At 46.7% G+C, this 20,304-nt stretch overlaps 1 protein-coding gene across 2 annotated transcripts in view; it reads right to left on the bottom strand.

The window, feature by feature from the left end:
• The window catches only part of GREB1L (GREB1 like retinoic acid receptor coactivator), a 240,453-nt gene that overhangs the window by 156,470 nt on the left and 63,679 nt on the right, over nucleotides 1-20,304 (bottom strand). Inside the window, exons 5-8 of one of the 2 annotated variants that reach the window (XM_068134609.2) lie at nucleotides 11,311-11,487; nucleotides 10,984-11,133; nucleotides 4,947-5,096; nucleotides 129-302 (exon numbers count right to left, since the gene is read on the bottom strand). In XM_068134609.2, coding sequence (XP_067990710.2) covers nucleotides 129-302; nucleotides 4,947-5,096; nucleotides 10,984-11,133; nucleotides 11,311-11,487 — 651 coding nt within the window. Of the gene's footprint in view, nucleotides 1-128; nucleotides 303-4,946; nucleotides 5,097-10,979; nucleotides 11,134-11,310; nucleotides 11,488-20,304 lie in introns of those variants that run through there. The other variant, XM_068134610.2, reaches the window with a different exon arrangement.

Below are 20,304 nucleotides of genomic sequence, written 5' to 3'. Positions count from 1 at the left end.
GATAAAGTGGCGAGGCTGGTGGAATCGAGAGGTCACAGGACAGATGGAAATAATGGAGGAATGAAAATGTGAGATGGAAAAACGAGGGAGATAGATTCATATTATAGTCTCATTTGACAAAGGCCCACCATTTTCGCCGGGCACTATCGTGCCGTTAGTTGGAGAGGGCGGTAGTGGTTGAGGGCCACCAGAGTGGCCTGTGCGGCCCACCAATCCTCCAATGCTGCTCCCTGGCAGAGCATGGCTGCCTCCATTGCCATTGATCCGGATGGTGGATGTGGGATTGTAGCTGGCATAATGTGCTGTGGGTGGGGAAAAAAAAAAAACTCTGCACTTGAATTGAACAAATAAGGGCTCATTTTAATACTACTTGAATTTATATCTACATCAGTTTAATATTTTGTATTTCACAAGTGATCTAAGGCTCATATTAAAGCTTTAAATGAATCACATGCAAAGCAAAAGCCGTTGGGAGACATCAATGCACTTTAACGTCAATTACAAAGACATTAGTAAACAATGGTCGTGTTAGGGCCTACATGGGATTTGAATCTGGCTCTTCCACATCATCAGCCATGGGTTCACATGGAAATGCGAACAGGCCAAACCAACATGGCTATCTATGAATACAACTACAAGGTGATAAATAGAAAGCATCTCAAAATGCAAGGCCCGTCCACGTCCGCTTTGTACTCAAACTGAACTTGACCAAAAGGAGAGTTTAAAAAAGATTGTACTTTTATTATTATTAATTAGTGTTCTCCATATTCTCATAATAAAAAGGAGCCTGGTGTTGACTTAGCGGTTAGGGTGCCGGCTTGGGATCCTAGGATCCTGGGTTCGAATCCCGGTCGATCGCTGAATTAACGCCAGGGGGGTTGACTCAGCCGGTCATCCTTCCGAGGTCGGCAAATCGAGTACCAGCTCACCGGCAATTCCCTGTGTCGCAAAAGGCGACAAAAAGGGTTGGCGGCAGGAAGGGCATCCGGCCATAAAACATTCCTTCAAAAAGGGGACCACAGTGCCCGAAAAAGGCCAACCCCTGCTCTGCGGGGAAAATGGCTTCGAAAGGTGGTTCTATATTCTCATAATAAAGGTTTGTTGAAGATTTGATGACGAATGCTCAAATATAAAAATGTTATGGCCTGGATAGACACACTTGAACATCTCCATAGTAAATCAATAAAGAAACATGGAAGCAACTAATAAAATGGACCATCTCATTATTGACGCGCTGCGGCGTGGCTAATAATGGCTATTTATAGTCACTATGACTTTGCCCTTTCACATTTTGACCAAATTTTAAAATATTCCTCTTGTAGCCTTGTGCAGACACTTTGTTCTCCGAGGAAGGTATTTTGCTGTTGCATGGCCCCAGAGCTCATGTATGCTCCGAACAGACGGAAGCCTCTCCTCAGTGAAAGACAAATGAAAGCCCGCTTGGAGTTTGCAAAAAAAGGACCTAAAGGATTCTCAATGTGAGAAACAAGATTCTGTGGTCTGATGAAACCAAGCTTGAACTGTTTGGCTTCCGTCTGGCCACTCAGATCAGTGGAGTGTTGCAGTGATGGTTGTCCTTCTGGAAGTTTCTCCCATCTCCACACAGGATCTCTGGAGCTCAGCCAGAGTGACCATCGGGTTCTTGGTCACCTCTCTTACCAAGGCCCTTCTCCCCCGATTGCTCAGTTTGGCCGGGCGGCCAGCTCTAGGAAAAGTCCTGGTTGTTCCAAACTTCTTCCATTTAAGAATTATGGAGGCCACTGTGCTCTTGGGAACCTTCAATGCAGCAGAATTTTTGTTGTTGGCTTCCCCAGATCTGTGCATCGACACAATCCTGTCTCTGAGCTCTGCAGGCAGTTCCTTCGACCTCATGGCTTGGTTTTTGCTCTGATATGCATTGTCAGCTGTGAGACCTTATATAGACAGGTGTGTGCCTTTCCAAATCGTGTCCAATCAATTGAATTTACCACAGGTGGACTCCAATCAAGGTGGAGAAACATCTCAAAGATGATCAAGAAAAATGGGAGGCACCTGAGATAAATTTCAAGTGTCATAGCAAAGGGTATGAATACTTATGTAAATGTGATATTTCAGTTTTTTCTTTTTAATAAATTTGCCAAACTTTCTAAAATCCTGTTTTCTCTTTGTCATTCTGGGGTATTGAGTGTAGATTGATGAGGGAAAAAATGAATTTAAACGATTTCAGCATAAGGCTGCAACGTAACAAAATTTGAAAAAGGTGAAGGGGTCTGAATACTTTCTAATTTTTTTTTTTTTTTTGTATACAGGATCGAGGCTCGTGAAAGAGCTAACATTTATCACACAAAAAATCAAACAGACACACAAAACATATAATAAGGGTAGCAGTAGACAAGATGGGGAGAGAAGGGGAAGCACACAAACACAACATTTGAGAGCAGGGACATCGGGAGATCTGTGAGAGGAAGAGGGCTTGGGGGAGGAGGCGTGGGAAGGGGGGGGGGAGGGGAGGGTGGGAGAAGTACAAAACACAGGACACTGCAAGGACTTCCACGAAAGAAGTTCGAATTTCAAAAAAGTGTATCTGGGGTGAATTAGCGGGGGTAGAAAAGATCAAGGTTTTGGATGGGGGAGGATAAGAGATGGTGGTGAACAGCTGTTTTAAAGACCTGGAGGGAGGAGTGGGATTGAAGAGAGTGGGGGAGTTTGTTCCAGAGGCGGGAGAAAAGGGGAATGAAAGAATGAAGGTGAGTAGAGAGTCTTGATTTTGGCAGTTTAACCATAAGAGGTTTGCTGGCAGATCTTGTGCGACCGGTAGGAATATTTGGGGTACAGAGCCCAGAGAGAGCTGGGGGAGCAAGCCCGGAGAGGAGTCGGTAGAAGACAGAAAGAAAGAAAGCAGACAGAAACAGATCCTTGCAACTACAGACCAATCAGCCTTCTCCCAATTAGTTGCAAAGTCATGGACCTCCCATCCATGGATGAATGCACTGTGCATTAAGGTTTTTAAAATCTTAATTGTAAACAACTGAAAAATATTAATGTGGGGGCATTGCCCCCCCCCCCCCCCCAGTCTCCCCCTTCCAAACCCCGCCGGTGGTTGTGGTCAAGTTTCATCAGAATTATGGTGTAGTTTCTGAGAATAAAGCAAATATCTGTTTTGGGGTGTCAAACCTGGACCCAATTTGATTCCCCCCAACCCCCCCCCCCCCCCTCCTTCGTAGACCCTCTCAGACCCCGCTTTTTTAAATGCCATGAACAATCTATGGTACATCATGGGTGATGAAGGTTGTGGTCAAATTTCATCGTAATTGTGTGTGTAGTTTCTGAGGAAAAAACAAATTCCTATTTTTGTGGAGGGGGGGGGGGGGGGGGGGGGTTAAACCTGGACCCACTTTGACCCACTGAGGATCTCTTTAGACCTCGATTTTTTTTCATGCCGTGAACAAACTTGAGTTTCAACATACCAAATATTATTTTGGCCAAGTTTGGTCACAATCCCATCTGCAGTTTCGGAGAAGTCGCAAGTGTTTACGGACTCACGGACTGACGCACAGACGGACGCGCCATCCCATAAGCTCGCCCGGACTACATTCCAGGTGAACTAAAAAAAGGAGCTAACACAAACAAATCCTTTAGATTTTAGGCCATATTAGAAAGTGTATGTAAGAGTTAAGATTTAAAGACAGATAAAGCAGTGGATTATATGGATGGATTCGAGAGAGCAACATATATGGAGTACGTATAAAAAGATGACGAACACGTGATACAAGGAGGTTGGGTGGAAGGGAGGACCAGTGGAGTTAAAAAAAACAGGTCAAAATGGGCAGGAGAAAAGCTCGGATAGACCAAAGGACCTCAAAACATCTTTGAGGCGTAATTTATGAGCCACAACCTCTGGTGATATAAAATAACCTTTGACCCATTTATCCGAAACAATACAGTAAATGCAGACACATTCATCCACGTAAACAACGTCACCATCCCAGCTATTTGTCTGGAGCACCTCTCATCACTCGCAAGGCTTAGATAGACGTATACGTATCTCGATATGCGTGTTCCAGAGGGACAGCGTGCGAAGGGGAGAGATGGGAGGTCACAAATTAGCCTTGGGCAGTCAGGGAACCAAGAAGGAAAGGAAGAAGCCGACAGGGTGGGGGCACAGCATGCATGGAATGTGCAGCTCGGGCGCTGTTGCTGTGCCTTTGTGCAGACAGATGTGTAATTGCCCTTCTGCTCTCACACACTGCTCCGAAGAGGCCTGCACAGGTCACGGGACACCGTAAAACTCAATGGCTCCGAACTCTTGCCTCAACCAGTGACCCCGAGCAAACCCTCTCCTCCCCCTTCCCCAACTCCATGGACATTCAATGGCAGGATGCCTCCGTACAGCACCGACACCCCTACAAGACCTTGATGTTGTTGTATGTGCCTACAGGCCTGCACTGGACGCTTTGTGGATACGTATACAGTGTCACCCCCAAACGTCCCAACCCACTGCGTTACATGACTCGCACGCCAAACGAAGGTCAAGTGACATGTTACATTTATGTCACACGACTTGAGTGGTGTATGATAGTTGTAAAATATGTATATTTCAGCAACGAGTTGTGGAGTACCAAGATGGCCGCTGTCAACTAAACGTTCCGCCTTCAGTCGACCATATGTGGTAGTAGTACATGCTGTTGGGATGTACGTGCCTCACACGAGCAGCTCGGAACACACATGAAGGAAACCATTTTGATAATGACACCTGCTAACGGCTAACATCACTTTGTATCAAAATAAATACATTACAGAAAACTAGTTGCACTTTCTCGAAGAGGAAAGTTAGGAAAATCTATCAGCACCATTGCTCAAGCTGTTCTTACTGTTGACATGTTGTTGTTTCACGAATTATTTGAGCCTAACCTGGAATCACAAACAAAAAAAATACTGTACACCGGAGCAGGTGCCATGGGGCCTACCAATAGCGGAAGGCCTGGCCAGCATCCCAGCCTGCGCAAAGCTCGCGTTGGGCTTGATGATGGAGCGTTGTCGGTAAACCTCTGCGTTTCCATGGTAACCTCCCGTGGATGAGGCCTGCACCAGGCCCGATGATCGATCCAGGCCCGAGGCTGAGCACAAGAGTGACAAGGGGGCAAAGGGAGGGTCAGAGGAGTGGGGAGGAGGCTTGTAAAATAAATGAGCTTTGCCTCATTTCGAGTGGTTAGCAAAGGTCACTGCCAGGTTATTGGCTGCCCACATGCAAGAATGCCTTTGACGACCCTGCAGTTACTTCCAATGTAGAACTTTCCAGAGGGTAATAAAGGTGCAATAAATGGAAGCCTTTCTTTAGAGAGCCAGTGGAATCAGAGCCCAGCAACTATACTCAGAGGAGGACATGCCCTTGGAGGAAGAACAAACAAAAGCATTTAGTGCTCCTAGGGCGGGCTGGGAAATCATTTGCCCAGACAAGAGAAAACATCAGTGGGGGAGCCAATTGGGCCCTTTTTTAAATTATTATTATTCCCCCCCAAACCAGTCGTGTGCAATGGCTGAATTTTCGGGCTCGCCTACTTTCCCACTCAATGTTTCACTTATTGTTGCTTTGGTCATTTAACCCTTTATCGCTCCGCGTGCGTTGCGCAATGCCCATTGGGAAAAGGTTGTTTGTGGTAAGGACTATGGTCTTTGCTGAGGTCAGGGTTGTTGTGGTAAGGACTATGGTCTTTGCTGAGGTCAGGGTTGTTGTGGTAAGGACTATGGTCTTTGCTGAGGTCAGGGTGAAATAAATGGGCTTGGAAATATTTTAGATTATGCAATTATATAACATTATGCAATATGCAATAATTATATAATACAATAATTATATTATAGATTATGCAATTATATAACATTATGCAATATGCAATAATTATATAATACAATAATTATATTATAGATTATGCAAGAATTATATAATTATAAATTAACGCCAGGGGGGTTGACTCAGACTGTCATCCTTCCGAGGTCGGCTAATTGAGTACCAGTCCACTGGTAATTCCCTGCTTGTCGTTAAAGGCGGCAAAAAGGGTTGGCGTCAGGAAGGGCATCCGGCCGTAAAACATTGCTTCAAAAAGGGGACCGAAAAACAACAACAACCACGGTCCCCGAAAAAGGCCAACCCCCGCTTGCGGGGGGAAAAAATGGCCTCTAAAGGTGGTTTATGCAATTATATAAATGCATTATAAATAATTATTTCACATATGTGGCAAAACTGCATGCCAAAGCAGGAATCAAGCCCAGGTCCTCTAGCGAACCGTACACCAGAGGACCTGGGTTCGATTCCTGGTCTGGGTGCGTAATTTTCCCACATATTCAAATTCATTCTAGATTATAGTTTCGGGTAAAAAAAATCGAGGGCGAAAAAATAATCGGATTTACAAATATCACTTCGTTCCTATACAGCACAAGACTGCGGGGTAGCATCATTGGCCGAGGGTGTGGCTGTGCCGCTGATGCAGCGCCCTCTGCTGGGTATGGCAGAAACTTGGAATTTGTTCAGGATGCCGGAGAAAGCTCGCCTACTCTTCGCGAAGGACGCCGTGGGATCTTTAACGACCACCAACTAATTCCGGCAGACAGGACGCCCAGCTTAACGTCCATCCGAGGGACGGCAAGCACGTCGATGAATCATCCTGCCTGTGAAACACCAGGGTGACAGTTTATAGCTGGGTCGGGATTCGAACCCAGGCTGGACAGCTTAGAGATGCATGACCAATACCATTGTCAGGGTGAACTACAAAATATTCAAAATATTCAAAATTGATTTTAAGTTATGATCAACGTGGAATTTTTAAAACTAGCAATGGTACGGGCTTCAATTGGGACTTGGGAGGCCCAAACGAAAAGGCAAAATATCAGAAATTGAAGGTTTCTTTTATTTTAAACGATTTATATAAAGATCCGTTAAATCAAATCACACGGAAATCATCAAAATCTAAACAGTATTTGTAGAATTTCAATAAAAGCCACATCACTGGTCATGTCGGTAAATATTATTCCATCGTGTTTGGAAAAACTGGAAAATTGGAAAATTGGAAAATATTGGAAAAATTGGAAAATTGGAAAATTGGAAATTGGAAAAATTGGAAAATTGGAAAAACAATATATAGCCATTTTACTCCCTGGGGTCCCAGGATTACCCACCCAAAATTTCGTTGCGATTGGTTCAGCCGTTTTTGCGGTATCTGGGAACGGACGGACGGACAGACAGACGGATGGACGGACAGACAGACGGACAGACATTTGGTGAATTATAGTAAGATATGATTTGTGAAAACCTCTGTGAAAACCTTGATTATTGAAAGGCAGTAGTCTTAACTATGCAGATTCTGTCTTGGAACAGAAGGCCCGTGGGATGGTCAAAAGGGTCATCACGTTTACGTGAAGAGAGGAAAACCTTTGATGTGTGCAAGCACTGTCTTTACTCCGCCCCGTGACGTCATCATCATCAACATGGCCACAGGTCTAAATACACTTTTTGAAAGAAATCTCATGTATGATGTTCCCGTGGTGAGCATTGTATAATTACCTTATGAACATGTAACAGTTTAAACAGGTGACATCGCTGTGACTAATACACTACAAGCACAGTGAGTGTGCAGTATCGATCTTAGTTGCTATTCTGTGCGTCATTGTGAATTGGAGTTCATTCCCTTGAGGAATATCCCGGAGAGCAATTGCTTCGTGAATTGCAAATAGTCAGTATCCAGGCTGGAGTTTTGTGGTCGGCGAATTGTGCATTCGTTTCATTTGTCATCATTACCTACGCCACCGAATGTGGACGGAGGTTGGGCTTTCATCCATGTTTGTCTGTTTGTCTGTGAGAAGGATATCTCAAGAAGTTGTGGACAGTTTGGGTGAAGATGTAGCTACAAGGCATTGATGAAGAAGAAGAACCACCTTTAGAGGCCATTTTCATCTACAAGGCATTGATGAAGAAGGAGAACCACCTATAGAGGCCATTTTATTGCCATTTTAGAGGATTGCCATCGCCTTTAGAGGCCATTTTATTGCCATTTTAGAGGATTGCCATAGCCTTTAGAGGCCATTTTATTGCCATTTTAGAGGATTGCCATAGCCTTTAGAGGCCATTTTATTGCCATTTTAGAGGATTGCCATAGCCTTTAGAGGCCATTTTATTGCCATTTTAGAGGATTGCCATAGCCTTTAGAGGCCATTTTTATCTACAAGGCATTGACGAAGAAGAAGAACCACCTATAGAGGCCATTTTATTGCCATTTTAGAGGATTGCCATAGCCTTTAGAGGCCATTTTATTGCCATTTTAGAGGATTGCCATAGCCTTTAGAGGCCATTTTATTGCCATTTTAGAGGATTGCCATAGCCTTTAGAGGCCATTTTTATCTACAAGGCATTGACGAAGAAGAAGAACCACCTATAGAGGCCATTTTATTGCCATTTTAGAGGATTGCCATAGCCTTTAGAGGCCATTTTTATCTACAAGGCATTGACGAAAAAGAAGAACCACCTATAGAGGCCATTTTATTGCCATTTTAGAGGATTTCCATAGCCTTTAGAGGCCATTTTTATCTACAAGGCATTGACGAAGAAGAAGAACCACCTATAGAGGCCATTTTATTGCCATTTTAGAGGATTGCCATAGCCTTTAGAGGCCATTTCTATCTACAAGGCATTGATGAAGGATGGAAAAAACCCACAGGAGATTAGAATACCCAGAATGCCCTAATTTTAATGTTGGAGTGTAATGAGCCATAAACAGATATGGATATACTGACTGAGTCTTGAAACACTATTATATGCTATATCCACTAGAAAATACAAGACTATCTGAATACAAGAGAAGGCCAATAGGCCCATCATGCCGGTGCCAAATCCACATCCAGCAACCCCAAACCAATCATCCAATCCCTGAGCACATAGACCCTCCAAGACACCTACCCCATCGAAACAAAAACCTCAATCCAACCGGCATCCACTCAATGGGGAGGGGGAAGGAGAACAGTCAACAATATGATGAATAGGAAACAATCTACAATATGATCAATCGATGTACAAAGAAGGTCAAATGTCAGTAGATCACCTTTGGAAATTGGATCGACCTGCAACATCAATTACAAATGCAAATTCCAGGCATATCAATGGCGGATATTTTTTTACGGATAAATCACAAAACCTCATTGAGGGATGTTAAAACGAACATCACAAAGTAACAGAAATAAAGTAAAACCACCATGAAAATGAAACTGTATTCATAAACATTTAGCTCTTACACGAGCCTCGACTTAATATACAACAAAAAAGAAGAAAAAAAAGAAGAAAAAAAAGAAGTATCCTCAGGGTTTCAAGTTTCAATGATGCAAGGAGTTAATCAAAAGTGTAAATCCATCCCCTCATCCTCCCTCACCGACTCCTCCTCCCTCACCGACTCCTCCTCACCGTCCTCCATGCCCATCCACTGGGTTTCCATGGTAACCTATGGCTCCAAAAGGAAAAACGTACTCCGGCGGTAATGGACCATCAATGTCATGTCGAACTTGTACATATGATTAAATCTGGAGAAACCTCTTATAGAAGCCTATTTTGTTACCTCCGCCACCAAAGGTGGATGGAGGTTATGCTTTCACCGGTTTCGAAATGTCGGTTTCTCTGTCCGTGTGTTTGTTTGTGAACAAAATAACTCAAAAAGTTGTGGACGGATTCGGACGAAATTAGGCAGAGATGTAGCGTATGTGATAAGGAGGAAATGATTCGATTTTGGTGAAGATATGAATATGGATTCGGATATGAGAATTATTTCATTTTTTTAGTGATTCTTCACCATTGGGAGATCGGGCCAAAAACGATACATAGCAGGATATCTCAAAAAGTTGTGGATGGATTAGAAACCTTGGTGGGCCGGTTGTGTGTCTGACAAGGACACATGATTCAATTTTGGTGAAGATCTGAATATGGATTCGGATATGAGAATTATTTAATTTTTTAAGTGATTCTTCACCATTGGGAGATCAGGCCAAAAACGATACATAGCAGGATATCTCAAAAAGTTGTGGATGGATTAGAAACCTTGGTGGGCCGGTTGTGTGTCTGACAAGGACACATGATTCAATTTTGGTGAAGATCTGAATATGGATTCGGATATGAGAATTATTTAATTTTTTAAGTGATTCTTCACCATTGGGAGATCGGGCCAAAACGATACATAGCAGGATATCTCAAAAAGTTGTGGCTGGATTTGGACGAAACTTTGTGGACAGGTTGTGTGTCTGACAAGGAAAAATCGATTCAATTTTGGTGAAGATCTGGATCCGGATTCGGATATGAGAATTATTTAATTTTTTAAGTGATTCTTCACCATTGGGAGATGGGGCCAAAAACGATACATAGCGGGATATCTGAAAAAGTTGTGGATGGATTTGGAGAAACATTGGTGGGTCGGTTGGGTGTCTGACAAGGACACATTGATTCAATTTTGGTGAAGATCTGGATCCGCATCCAGCTAGTAGAATTTTTACACGATTCTTCACCATTGAGTGATATGGCCAACCAGGTGGAGGTTTGCTCTCTACTGAGTGCCGTTCTAGTTGTTGTTGTTGTTGTTGTTGTTGTTGGAAGTCTATGTTGTTGTAAGTGAGAAAAAAACAGTTCCCTGCACTTACACTTACCGACTATGTAGTCATAAATTATGTTCTGAAAATTACCATCTTCCACGACAGTATCACTTCTCAGGTTGACTGTTAATAAATTGTAACCTTTTAGAACAGAGGTCTGTGCTCAACTGCTCATTGAAGAGCGGATAGACATTAGGCGTACTCTGTTCCGTGCTAAGAACCTATAGGCCGGAGGAAGTGTCGGAAATGTCTGTCTGAGATTCTAAAATCCTTATTGCAATTTTTCAATTGACTTATCTGAAAAGAATCATTTGAAAGGCAGAAAGGTGGTCCCGTTGGCTTTGTTGTCATTGCAAAGTGTGAATGCTGTTGCCGTAAGTGCTCACATACTGGTCTGAGTGACAGCGCCGCGTGTTGCTGCGGCACAGCATGTCGAAAGCTCCTCACGCTGGGGGGATGCTTGCGAGATGCACACACTGGAAGAACGAGCTGTGCTGCCGGCGTTGGCCGTGCTGCCGGCGTACTGCCGTGTTTTGTGATCTAGGGGCACCGTATGATCAGCATATGAGAAGGTGGCCAAATATGGAGCTCGCACACCGATGCAAGTACTAATGTATGTTCAAATAGTTTCAGACTTCTTCAAATACCCAGAATGAAGCATTTCAATAAGGCCCACGATGAAGTCACTTGCGTGTGCGAATACTCAATATTGCTCACCGTTCCAGCTGATGAGCAGTCCTTTGCTGAGCACTCCATGCGCATTGCGAATCAGGAAGTATTTCAAGTGTTTCTGCTTCTTGGGCTGCGTGCTCAGCTTCAGATTTATGTGACTTGAGAACTCGGTGAAGTAGCGAAAGCCTTTCTCTCCACAGCCGACACAATTGCCAGAGAAACCTGAATCACAAACAACAAAATGGTCGGCACATGCGCAAACAAACACACACGCAACCTTGAGATGTAGTACTTTATAACCAAAACGGTATATATCTACCGTATAGACCACTGTTTGTACATTTGTACAGATGTTTGTCCCCCTCATAACGATTTAAATCGGGTTTTAAAGACTAATCTTTCAACATGGCTGTGTGTTTACTACAAACTTTTTATGAGGATAAAAAAAACCTCAAAAAACATTTTCTATAAAAGAGTAATTACATCTCTTCACATTACAACTATAGACGGTGGCTTGCAAACCGAGCCTCAATGGCGGTGTACAGAAGCGTTTGAAAAGAAAAACAATAAATAGAAGGTGGGGAGAGGTGAAATTCGCTGCACATGATGTGCAACGCGAACAGAGTAAAATGAGTGTTCATTTACGTCTGTAGGATGTCTAATAAAGAATCTTATCTTATTTTATCTGGCTAGCTACATAAAACCCAGTGTGTGTTTGTGTGTTGATACAGATATCTGCCCCTCATCATAAAGGTAGGTTTTAAAGACCAATCTTTTAACATGACTGTGTGTTCGCTACGGTCTATTTTTGGGGATTAAACCAACTCGAAAAACATTTTCCATAATAGAGTAATTACGTCTCTATGCATTGGCATTGTAGATGGTGGCTTGCAAACCGAGTATCAAGGGCGGTGTACAGAAACGTTTAAAAAAAATAAATAAATACAAGTTGCAGGAAGGTGAAAATCGCTGCACGTGATGTGCAACGCATGCAGATATAAACGAGTATTCATTTACGTCCGTAGGATGTCTAATAAATAAAGAAGATATTGTGGGGGTTACCCCATTGGGACATAATCCACAGGCACGGGACCAGCGGGGATATTGATGGTATGGGCGTGGCGTGCACTCGGTTGTTGGAGCCACGCCCCCTTAAGTTTTTGGTACGTTATAAAAGATGCATGAGTTCCGGTCGCGAGTTAGTTCTGTTGGAATGAAGGAGCTTTGAACAAGCTGAGAAGTGTCTCGTCCTCTCGTCATCCGCAACTCCTACATTAGTGACCCTGTCTTGCTCTCGAACGTTTTCGGAACTTCAAACGAACATGGCGACATGCGCAGTTTCGATTAAACTGCCGGAGTTTTGGGAACGACATGCTGCCGTTTGGTTGGCACAAGCTGAGGCCCAGTTCGCCATTCGGAACATTTCTGCCGACGACACAAAGTATTATTATGTCGTGTCTGCGCTCAGCGGCTCCACTGCGACCAGAGTGGTGAGCCCTCTCCAGGATCCTCCGAAGGGCCGCAAGTACGAGGCGCTAAAGGCGCTGCTGCTCGTAACCTTCGAGCTCACTGAGGCCGAGCGCACCCGCGAACTAATTTCTCTACCCGGGCTGGGCGACTCCAAGCCGTCGGAGCTTATGGACCACATGTTGTCTCTCCTGGGCAGCCACCGACCATGTTTCCTCTTCAAAGAACTGTTCCTGCAACAGCTGCCAGGTCAGGTACGGACAGCCCTGGCTAACTCGTCTGTTAAGGATTTCCGCGCCCTGGCCAGGGAAGCAGACAAGTTTTTCTCCGGAGAAAAGACAAGTCCGCAGACAAGACAGCAATGTAGTGCAGCTGCATGGGACCCCGGCCCCGTCGAGGCCATGCCGCTGGCGGACCTTACGCCAGCCATTACGCCATTACGGCCGCCATTCGCGGCCGCCATTATGGCCCAGCGGCGGAAGGCCCCAGGCTTGTGCTTTTATCATGCAAGGTTTGGGCCCAAGGCCAAAGCATGCCGGCCACCCTGCAGCTTCAGCGAGTCGGGAAACGGGGTGGCCGGCGCTCATTAACTGCCATGAGCATCGGCCGTTCGGGCAGTTTGTTGTTCATTTCGGACACCGACTCCGGACGTCGTTTCCTCTGCGACACAGGGGCCCTGTATGACTACATAGTATGACTACATAGTGAGCGTTCTACCTGCGTCGGCTTTGGACCGGGAGGCCAGGAGTCATGGCCCCACCCTGGAAGCCGTCAACGGCAGTGCTATTCAGACTTTTGGCAAACGGACCGTGGCACTGTGCTTGGGCGGGCAGCGGTTTACATGGGATTTTGTCACGGCGAGGGTGTCCACCCCCTTGCTGGGCACTGATTTCCTCTGCGCCAATGGCCTATTGGTGTAGGTTAAAAACCGGCGGCTCATTAATGCAGAGACATTCAGTTCTCTCCCATGCTCGCTGAGCGGGTCCGCCTCGACGAGGCTCACTTGCACGCTCTCGACCTCTGATGAGGTCGCCCGCCTCCTCGCCGAGTTCCTGGCCCTTACATGGCCCACCTTTTCGGCTGTTGCCGTCAAGCACGGGGTGAAGCATCACATTCCGACCACCGACTCGCCTGTCTACGCCCGGGCTCGATGCCTCGACCCAGCGAAACGCGCTATCGCAAAGGCAGAGTTCGACACATTGGAGCGTCTTGGCATCGTGCGACGGTCCGAAAGCCTGTGGGCCTCGCCTCTCCACATTGCGCCGAAGCCGGGTGGCGGTTGGCGCCCGTGCAGGGATTACCACCGCCTTAACGATGCCACTACCCCCGACTGCTACCAAATCCCGCACATCCAGGATATTTCCGCCCGCTTGGCCGGTAAAGTTTTTTTTCTAAAGTGGACCTCGTTGGTGTTTACCACCAGGTACCCGTCCGGCCGCAGGACGTTCCTAAGACCGCGGTGATTACACCGTTCGGGCTTTTCGAATTCCTCCGTATGCCTTTTGGGCTCAGAAACGTGGCCCAGGCTTTCCAGCGCCTGATGGACAGCGAGCTGCGGGATTTGCCGTTTCTGTTCGTCTACCTGGATGATATCCTCATCACCAGCACTTCCAGGACGGAGCACATGCTTCACCTCCGAGCGCTCTTTAAACGCCTCAGTCAGCACGGCCTGATCATTAACCCGACCAAGTGCTTGTTCGGGGTGGCTTCAATTGACTTTCTCGGCCACCGCATCACGAGGGAGGGGGCCGTCCCACTGCCATCTAAAGTGGAGGCTGGGAAGGATAATACGGTCGCCGATTGTCTCCCCCGGTCCATAACTGGTGCGGTTCACCTTGGCATCGACTACGCCTGCATGGCGGCCGATCAGATCTCCGACCCGGATGTCCAGGCCTGCAGGGCGGCGGTCATGGGGCTTCGACTGTCTGATGTGCCGTTCAAGGACACGGGCACCACGCTACTGTGCGACGTATCTTTGGGACAGCCTCGCCCCGTCGTACCCACCAGCTGGAGACGGCTGGTGTTCAATGCCATCCACGGTCTTTCTCACCCGGGCAGGAGGGTGTCGCAAAAGTTGGTGGCGGTGAAGTTCGTTTGGCACGGGCTCATGAAGGATGTGCGTGACTGGGCCAACACCTGCGTCGAGTGCCAACGCTCAAAGGTGCATCGCCATACCCAGGCCCCATTGGTGCCATTCACAGTGCCCGAGCGACGGTTTGACCATGTTAACATGGACCTGGTAGCCCCCCCCCCCCCCCCTCGCGGGGATTCACCCACCTCCTCACGATGGTCGGTAGGACCACCAGGTGGCCAGAGGCCGTCCCGCTCACATCTACAACGTCCGCCGATGCGGCCCGGGCGTTCATCGGCACTTGGGTTGCCCGTTTTGGCGCCCCCTCGGGCATCTCTTCGGACAGGGGGCCCCAGTTCACTTCAGAACTCTGGGGTGCTGTCGCCCAGGGGTTGGGGATAAAGCTCCATCGCACCACTGCATATCATCCCCAGGCAAATGGATTGTGTGAGAGGTTCCATCGCTCTATGAAAGCTGCTCTCAGGGCCAGCCTCCGGGATGACAGTTGGGCCGACAGATTCCCGTGGGTCATGTTGGGCCTCAGGACAGCCCCTAAGGAAGACCTCCAGTCCTCATCCACGGAGCTCATCTATGGCCAGCCGCTGCGGGTTCCCGGGGAGTTCATGCCTGACGCCACAAGCCCCTGGTCCGCTGCCCGTCAGCGGTCGGTTCTCTGGGAGAATGCCACGATGTTTGCACCAGTGCCCACATCTCAACATGGTTTGCCTCAGGCCCACGTCCCGCCGGATCTACATACAGCGGAGTACGTCTTTGTTCACCAAGACGCACACCGGGGGGCGCTTTGGCAGCCTTACGACGGGCCTTTCCGCGTTCTGGAGGCCGGGGACAAGTCCTTTGTGGTCGACATCGGCAGCAACCCGGACCACCTTTCGGTGGACCGCCTCAAGCCGGCTGACTTCGACCTAGACCAGCCCCCTCGGTTGGCTCAACCCCCACGGCGGGGCCGTCCCCCATCGGGTAAGTCCCAGGATGGCCCGCCCACCGCCAAGTGCCTGCTCGGGTCATCAGTCGTTTCGGCCGGGTGGTTAAGGCCCCCCGAAAACTGACATTTCCCGTGCAAGTGAATTCTGGGGGGCGCATGTGGGGGTTACCCCATTGGGACATAATCCACAGGCACGGGACCAGTGGGGGTATTGATGGTATGGGCGTGGCGTGCGCTCGGTTGTTGGAGCCATGCCCCCTTAAGTTTTTGGTGTGTAATAAAAGATGCATGAGTTCCGGTCGCAAGATAGTTCTGTTGGAATAAAGGAGCTTTGAACAAGCTGAGAAGTGTCTCGTCCTCTCGTCATCCGCAACTCCTACAATATAAGCCCACATGACATTGGGCCGAGGCTTCAGACTTTGGTACGCTGACGAGGCTGCAACGTCGGATAAACTGCTCCAACCCGTCATTTTTGACGGGCTTTTATACTAGTGTGTGTGTATATACATATATATATATATATACAGTCACGTGAAAAAGTAAGTACACCCCATGTAAAGTTTTGACTTTGTCAACATATTTCAACGTACAGCTATTTGATCTTCATTTCAACAATATTGATAGATAAAGGTGATATAATATAACAAATATCATGAAACATTTACATTTTGTAGTCTGTTGTATAATTTAAATAAACATAAATGCAAATTTCGCATGTGGAAAAAGTAAGTACACCCTTGGCTCTAATCAGTGGTATTGCCCCCTTTGGCAGAAACAACCTCAAGTAGGCGTTTCTTATAACTGTCTATCAGTCTCTGACATCGACTGGGAGAAATTTTTGCCCACTCCTCCATGCAGAATTCTTTCAGCTGTGCGATGTTTGAGGGGTTTATTGCATGCACAGCTCGTTTCAAATCTCCCCACAACATGTCGATGGGATTTAGATCCGGGCTTTGACTTGGCCATTTCAGAACCCTCCATTTCTTTCTTTTCAGCCATTCCTTGGTGGATTTACTGGTATGTTTAGGGTCATTGTCATGTTGCAAGGTCCACCCTCGGTTGAGCTTCAACTTTTTGACAGATGGCCTCACATTATCCTCAAGCACCCTCTGGTACAATGAATAATTCATAGTGGATTCTATGATGGTGAGCTGCCCAGGCCCTGATGCAGCAAAGCTGCCCCAAACCATAATATTTCCACCACCATGCTTTCCAGTTGGTATCAGGTTATTGTGGTCAAATGCTGTCTTTGGTTTTTGCCAAACATGTCTTATGGTACTGTGGCCAAATAGCTCTACCTTTGACTCATCTATACAGAGCACATTGTTCCAGAAGTGCTGGTCTTTGCCTAGGTGTTCATTGGCAAACTTTAGTCTTGCCCTGATGTTCTTTCTGGACAGCAAAGGTTTCCTCCTGGCACACCTCCCATGTAGATCAAATTTGTGCAGCCTCTTTCTAATGCGAGAATCGTGCACTTCGACATCAACAGTGGCAAGAGCTACCTGTAGGTCCCGTGATGACATTCTGGGGTTCTTAGAGACTTCTTTCAGCATCTTGCGGTCTGCTCTCGGCTGAACTTGCTGGGGCGGCCTGGCCTGAACAAGTTGGCAGTGGTTTGGAATCTTCTCCACTTGTAGATGATCTTCCAGACAGTGGAATGATTGCTTTCAAATTGTTTGGAGATCTTTTTAAATCCCTTTCCAGACTCGTAGGCATCTATAACCTTCTTTCTGAAGGCCTCAGAGAGCTCTTTTGATCTCGGCATGGTGACGACACACACTTCAACAAAAAAGAGCAAACAAAACTAAATGTCTGAGGTTTAAATAAGACGGGTTCCTCCAAGATCCTCTCGAACGATATTCTAATCATTTGCACCTTAGCTGGTGCACCTGATTCTAATTTTAGGTATTTCAAGTGGTGATAAATGTAGGGGTGTACTTACTTTTTCCACGTGCGAAATTTGCATTCATGTTTATTTAAATGATACAATGGACCACAAAATGTAAATGTTTCATGATACTTGTTATATTATATCACCTTTATCTATCAAATATTGTTGAAATGAAGATCAAATAGCTGTATGTTGAAATGTTGAAAAAGTCAAAACTTTACATGCGGTGTACCTACTTTTTCACGTGACTGTATATATATATATATATATATATATATATATATATATATATATATATATTGTTGCGGATATGAGGACTGTATTTTTTTTGATTGTGTGCTTTATTATTATTATTATTGTTATTCTGCGCCCCCTGCCTCCGGAGCTGTGTAAAGGTCAAAAGGGCGTCCCATAATTAGTCCACAAGCATACACGTCAGCCAATAATAGAATACCCCTGTTCGATAGTTATATCTTATTCTGTGTTTTAGGGTAAGGCTGTGTCTCCCATTAATTGAAATACTCCATTGCACCAGTGAAAGAGATAGATTCCCTTCATTCCCATTCCCAAAACCTCCATTCCCCCTTTTCGTCGATTGGCAATTACCTCCCCTCCAATATCCGCCATTGACCACGAGGCAGGGTCGGAGAAGAAAGGCGTGTCTCCACCTCGTCATAGAGGGGAGGAGTGAGCCAGCCCCACTCGACCAACCATGAGCCAGGGGTTTGGCTAGGGAGGGCGGAGGAAGAGCTATCGGGGAGGTTCGCAAAGGTTGAGGGGCGGGGCCTATATAACCCGCAGCGCGACGCTCCCCAAGCAGTCGAGCTTTGAAGAAGAAAGAGATGAGTACTGCGCATTGAGATGAGAAGAGGCTGCGCTTTTAAAGAGAGGCGCTGAGAGGAGGGAATGAGCAGGCGTGACCGCAGCTAAAATCCGCAGCGCGACGCTCCCAAAAGAGAAGCTGAGACAAGCTTTGGAGGAGATGGGCTTTTACCGGCAGACGAAAAGGGAGCCCAAGCCGTTGAGACGAGAGGAGGTCCAAAGGAGATGAGCTTTTACCGGCAGAGAAAAGGGAGCCCAAGCCGTTGAGAAGAGAGAGGGTCCAAGAAGCAGAGCTGAGTTGTGTGGTTTTGGTCGTCAGTGGTTGCGTTGTGGTGGTCAGTGGTTGCGTTGGTTGCGTTGAGTTGTCGGTGGTGAGGAGTGATTGGACCAAGAGAACATAGAGAACATCCAAGGAGAGGACATCCCAGAAAGCACAAAGCCTGTTGTAATCCTGGAAAAGCACGCGACGTCCACAGCAGCAGCAGCAGCGGCGGCCACAGCAGCAACAACACCCAACAGCCGCTTGGGGCCTGGACGGCGGTTTTGAGCAGGGCCGCGAAGGAACGGCGGCTGCTAAACGCGCCGATCGTGCTGCACAATACAACTCCAAGCCATCCTCTCCTTCCAGCCAATTCCTGTCATCATTCCCCGTGTGAGTCTGTCTTTTGTTTGTTCTGTCCCTGGGTTAATTAAGACTGTAGGTAAGCTAGCGTTGCACTGTGTATCTAATCTCGTCTGTAAATAAACGTGACTGCTTTCTTTTTGCTTGTGTGTATAATAAATCCAATTACTCTTCTGTCCGTCTTCTCGCCTTATTCCTTTTCCTCTTTGCATTCGGTCGTTTTAGAGTTTTCCAGATTGGGCAGCTGCGGTGCGATACGGCCAAAGTTGGGGGTGAATTGGGTGAGTTGGGGAAGAATCGGGGGAACTGTTAGGTCGCGGTCATACCAACCGCTCGGTCAAATATAACATCTTAACCGCGACAGTAACAATATATATATATATATATATATATATATATATATATATATATATATAGACCCAGGTGGACCCAGATGGAGTTTGCTGATGGAGCTGATTTGTTGATTTGTAATACTCAGTTCCAGAAAGAGGATAATAAGCTTGTTACGTACACGTCAGGTGGGTCGACGACAACCGTTGACTACCTGATGGTGCGTAGGCGAGATAGGGGGCACCTCCGGGACACAAAGGTGATCCCGGGGGAGGAGGCTGTTTCACAGCACCACTTGGTTGTCTGCGACATAAGGGTGAAAGGTGCGAGGAGAGCTCGGTGGGTGAAGTACCAACCGAGAATGAAGGTGTGGAGGTTGAAAGAGGTGACAGTAAGGGAGGCATTAAAAGAGAGGCTGAGTAGAGTAGAGGATGATGTGGTTGACCTTGAAAGTGGTTGGATGTCAATGAAAGCTAGTCTGTTGGGAGCCGTTGGTGAGGTATGTGGATGGAAAAAAGGACCACCGAGGCACTCGGAAACATGGTGGTGGGATGATGAAGTTGGAAAGAGGATTGACGAGAAGAGGAAGAAGTTCAAGGAGTGGCAGAAGGCGAAGGGTATGGGAGCAGAAGCAGCAGAGCATGAAAGTTATAAGGCAGCCAACAAGGCTGCAAAGAAAGAGGTAGCAAAGGGCAGGAGGCACGTAGGAAAATGTTCGGAGAACGCTTGGATTCGGAAGAGGGTCAGAGAGCAGTATTCAGGATTGCAAAGCAGATAGTGAAAGAGAGGTGTGATGTGATGGGGGTGCGTTGCTTGAAGGATGAAGTGGGACAAATCGTTGTGGACCCAGATGGAATTAAAGGAAGATGGAAAAGATATAGTGAAATGCTGTT

This window comes from Myxine glutinosa, chromosome 13 (genome assembly GCF_964187855.1).
Source record: "Myxine glutinosa chromosome 13, kmMyxGlut1.1, whole genome shotgun sequence".
Lineage (NCBI taxonomy): Eukaryota > Metazoa > Chordata > Myxini > Myxiniformes > Myxinidae > Myxine > Myxine glutinosa.
Note: the sequence above shows the minus strand (reverse complement) of the source record. Positions and strands in the feature narration are given on the sequence as shown.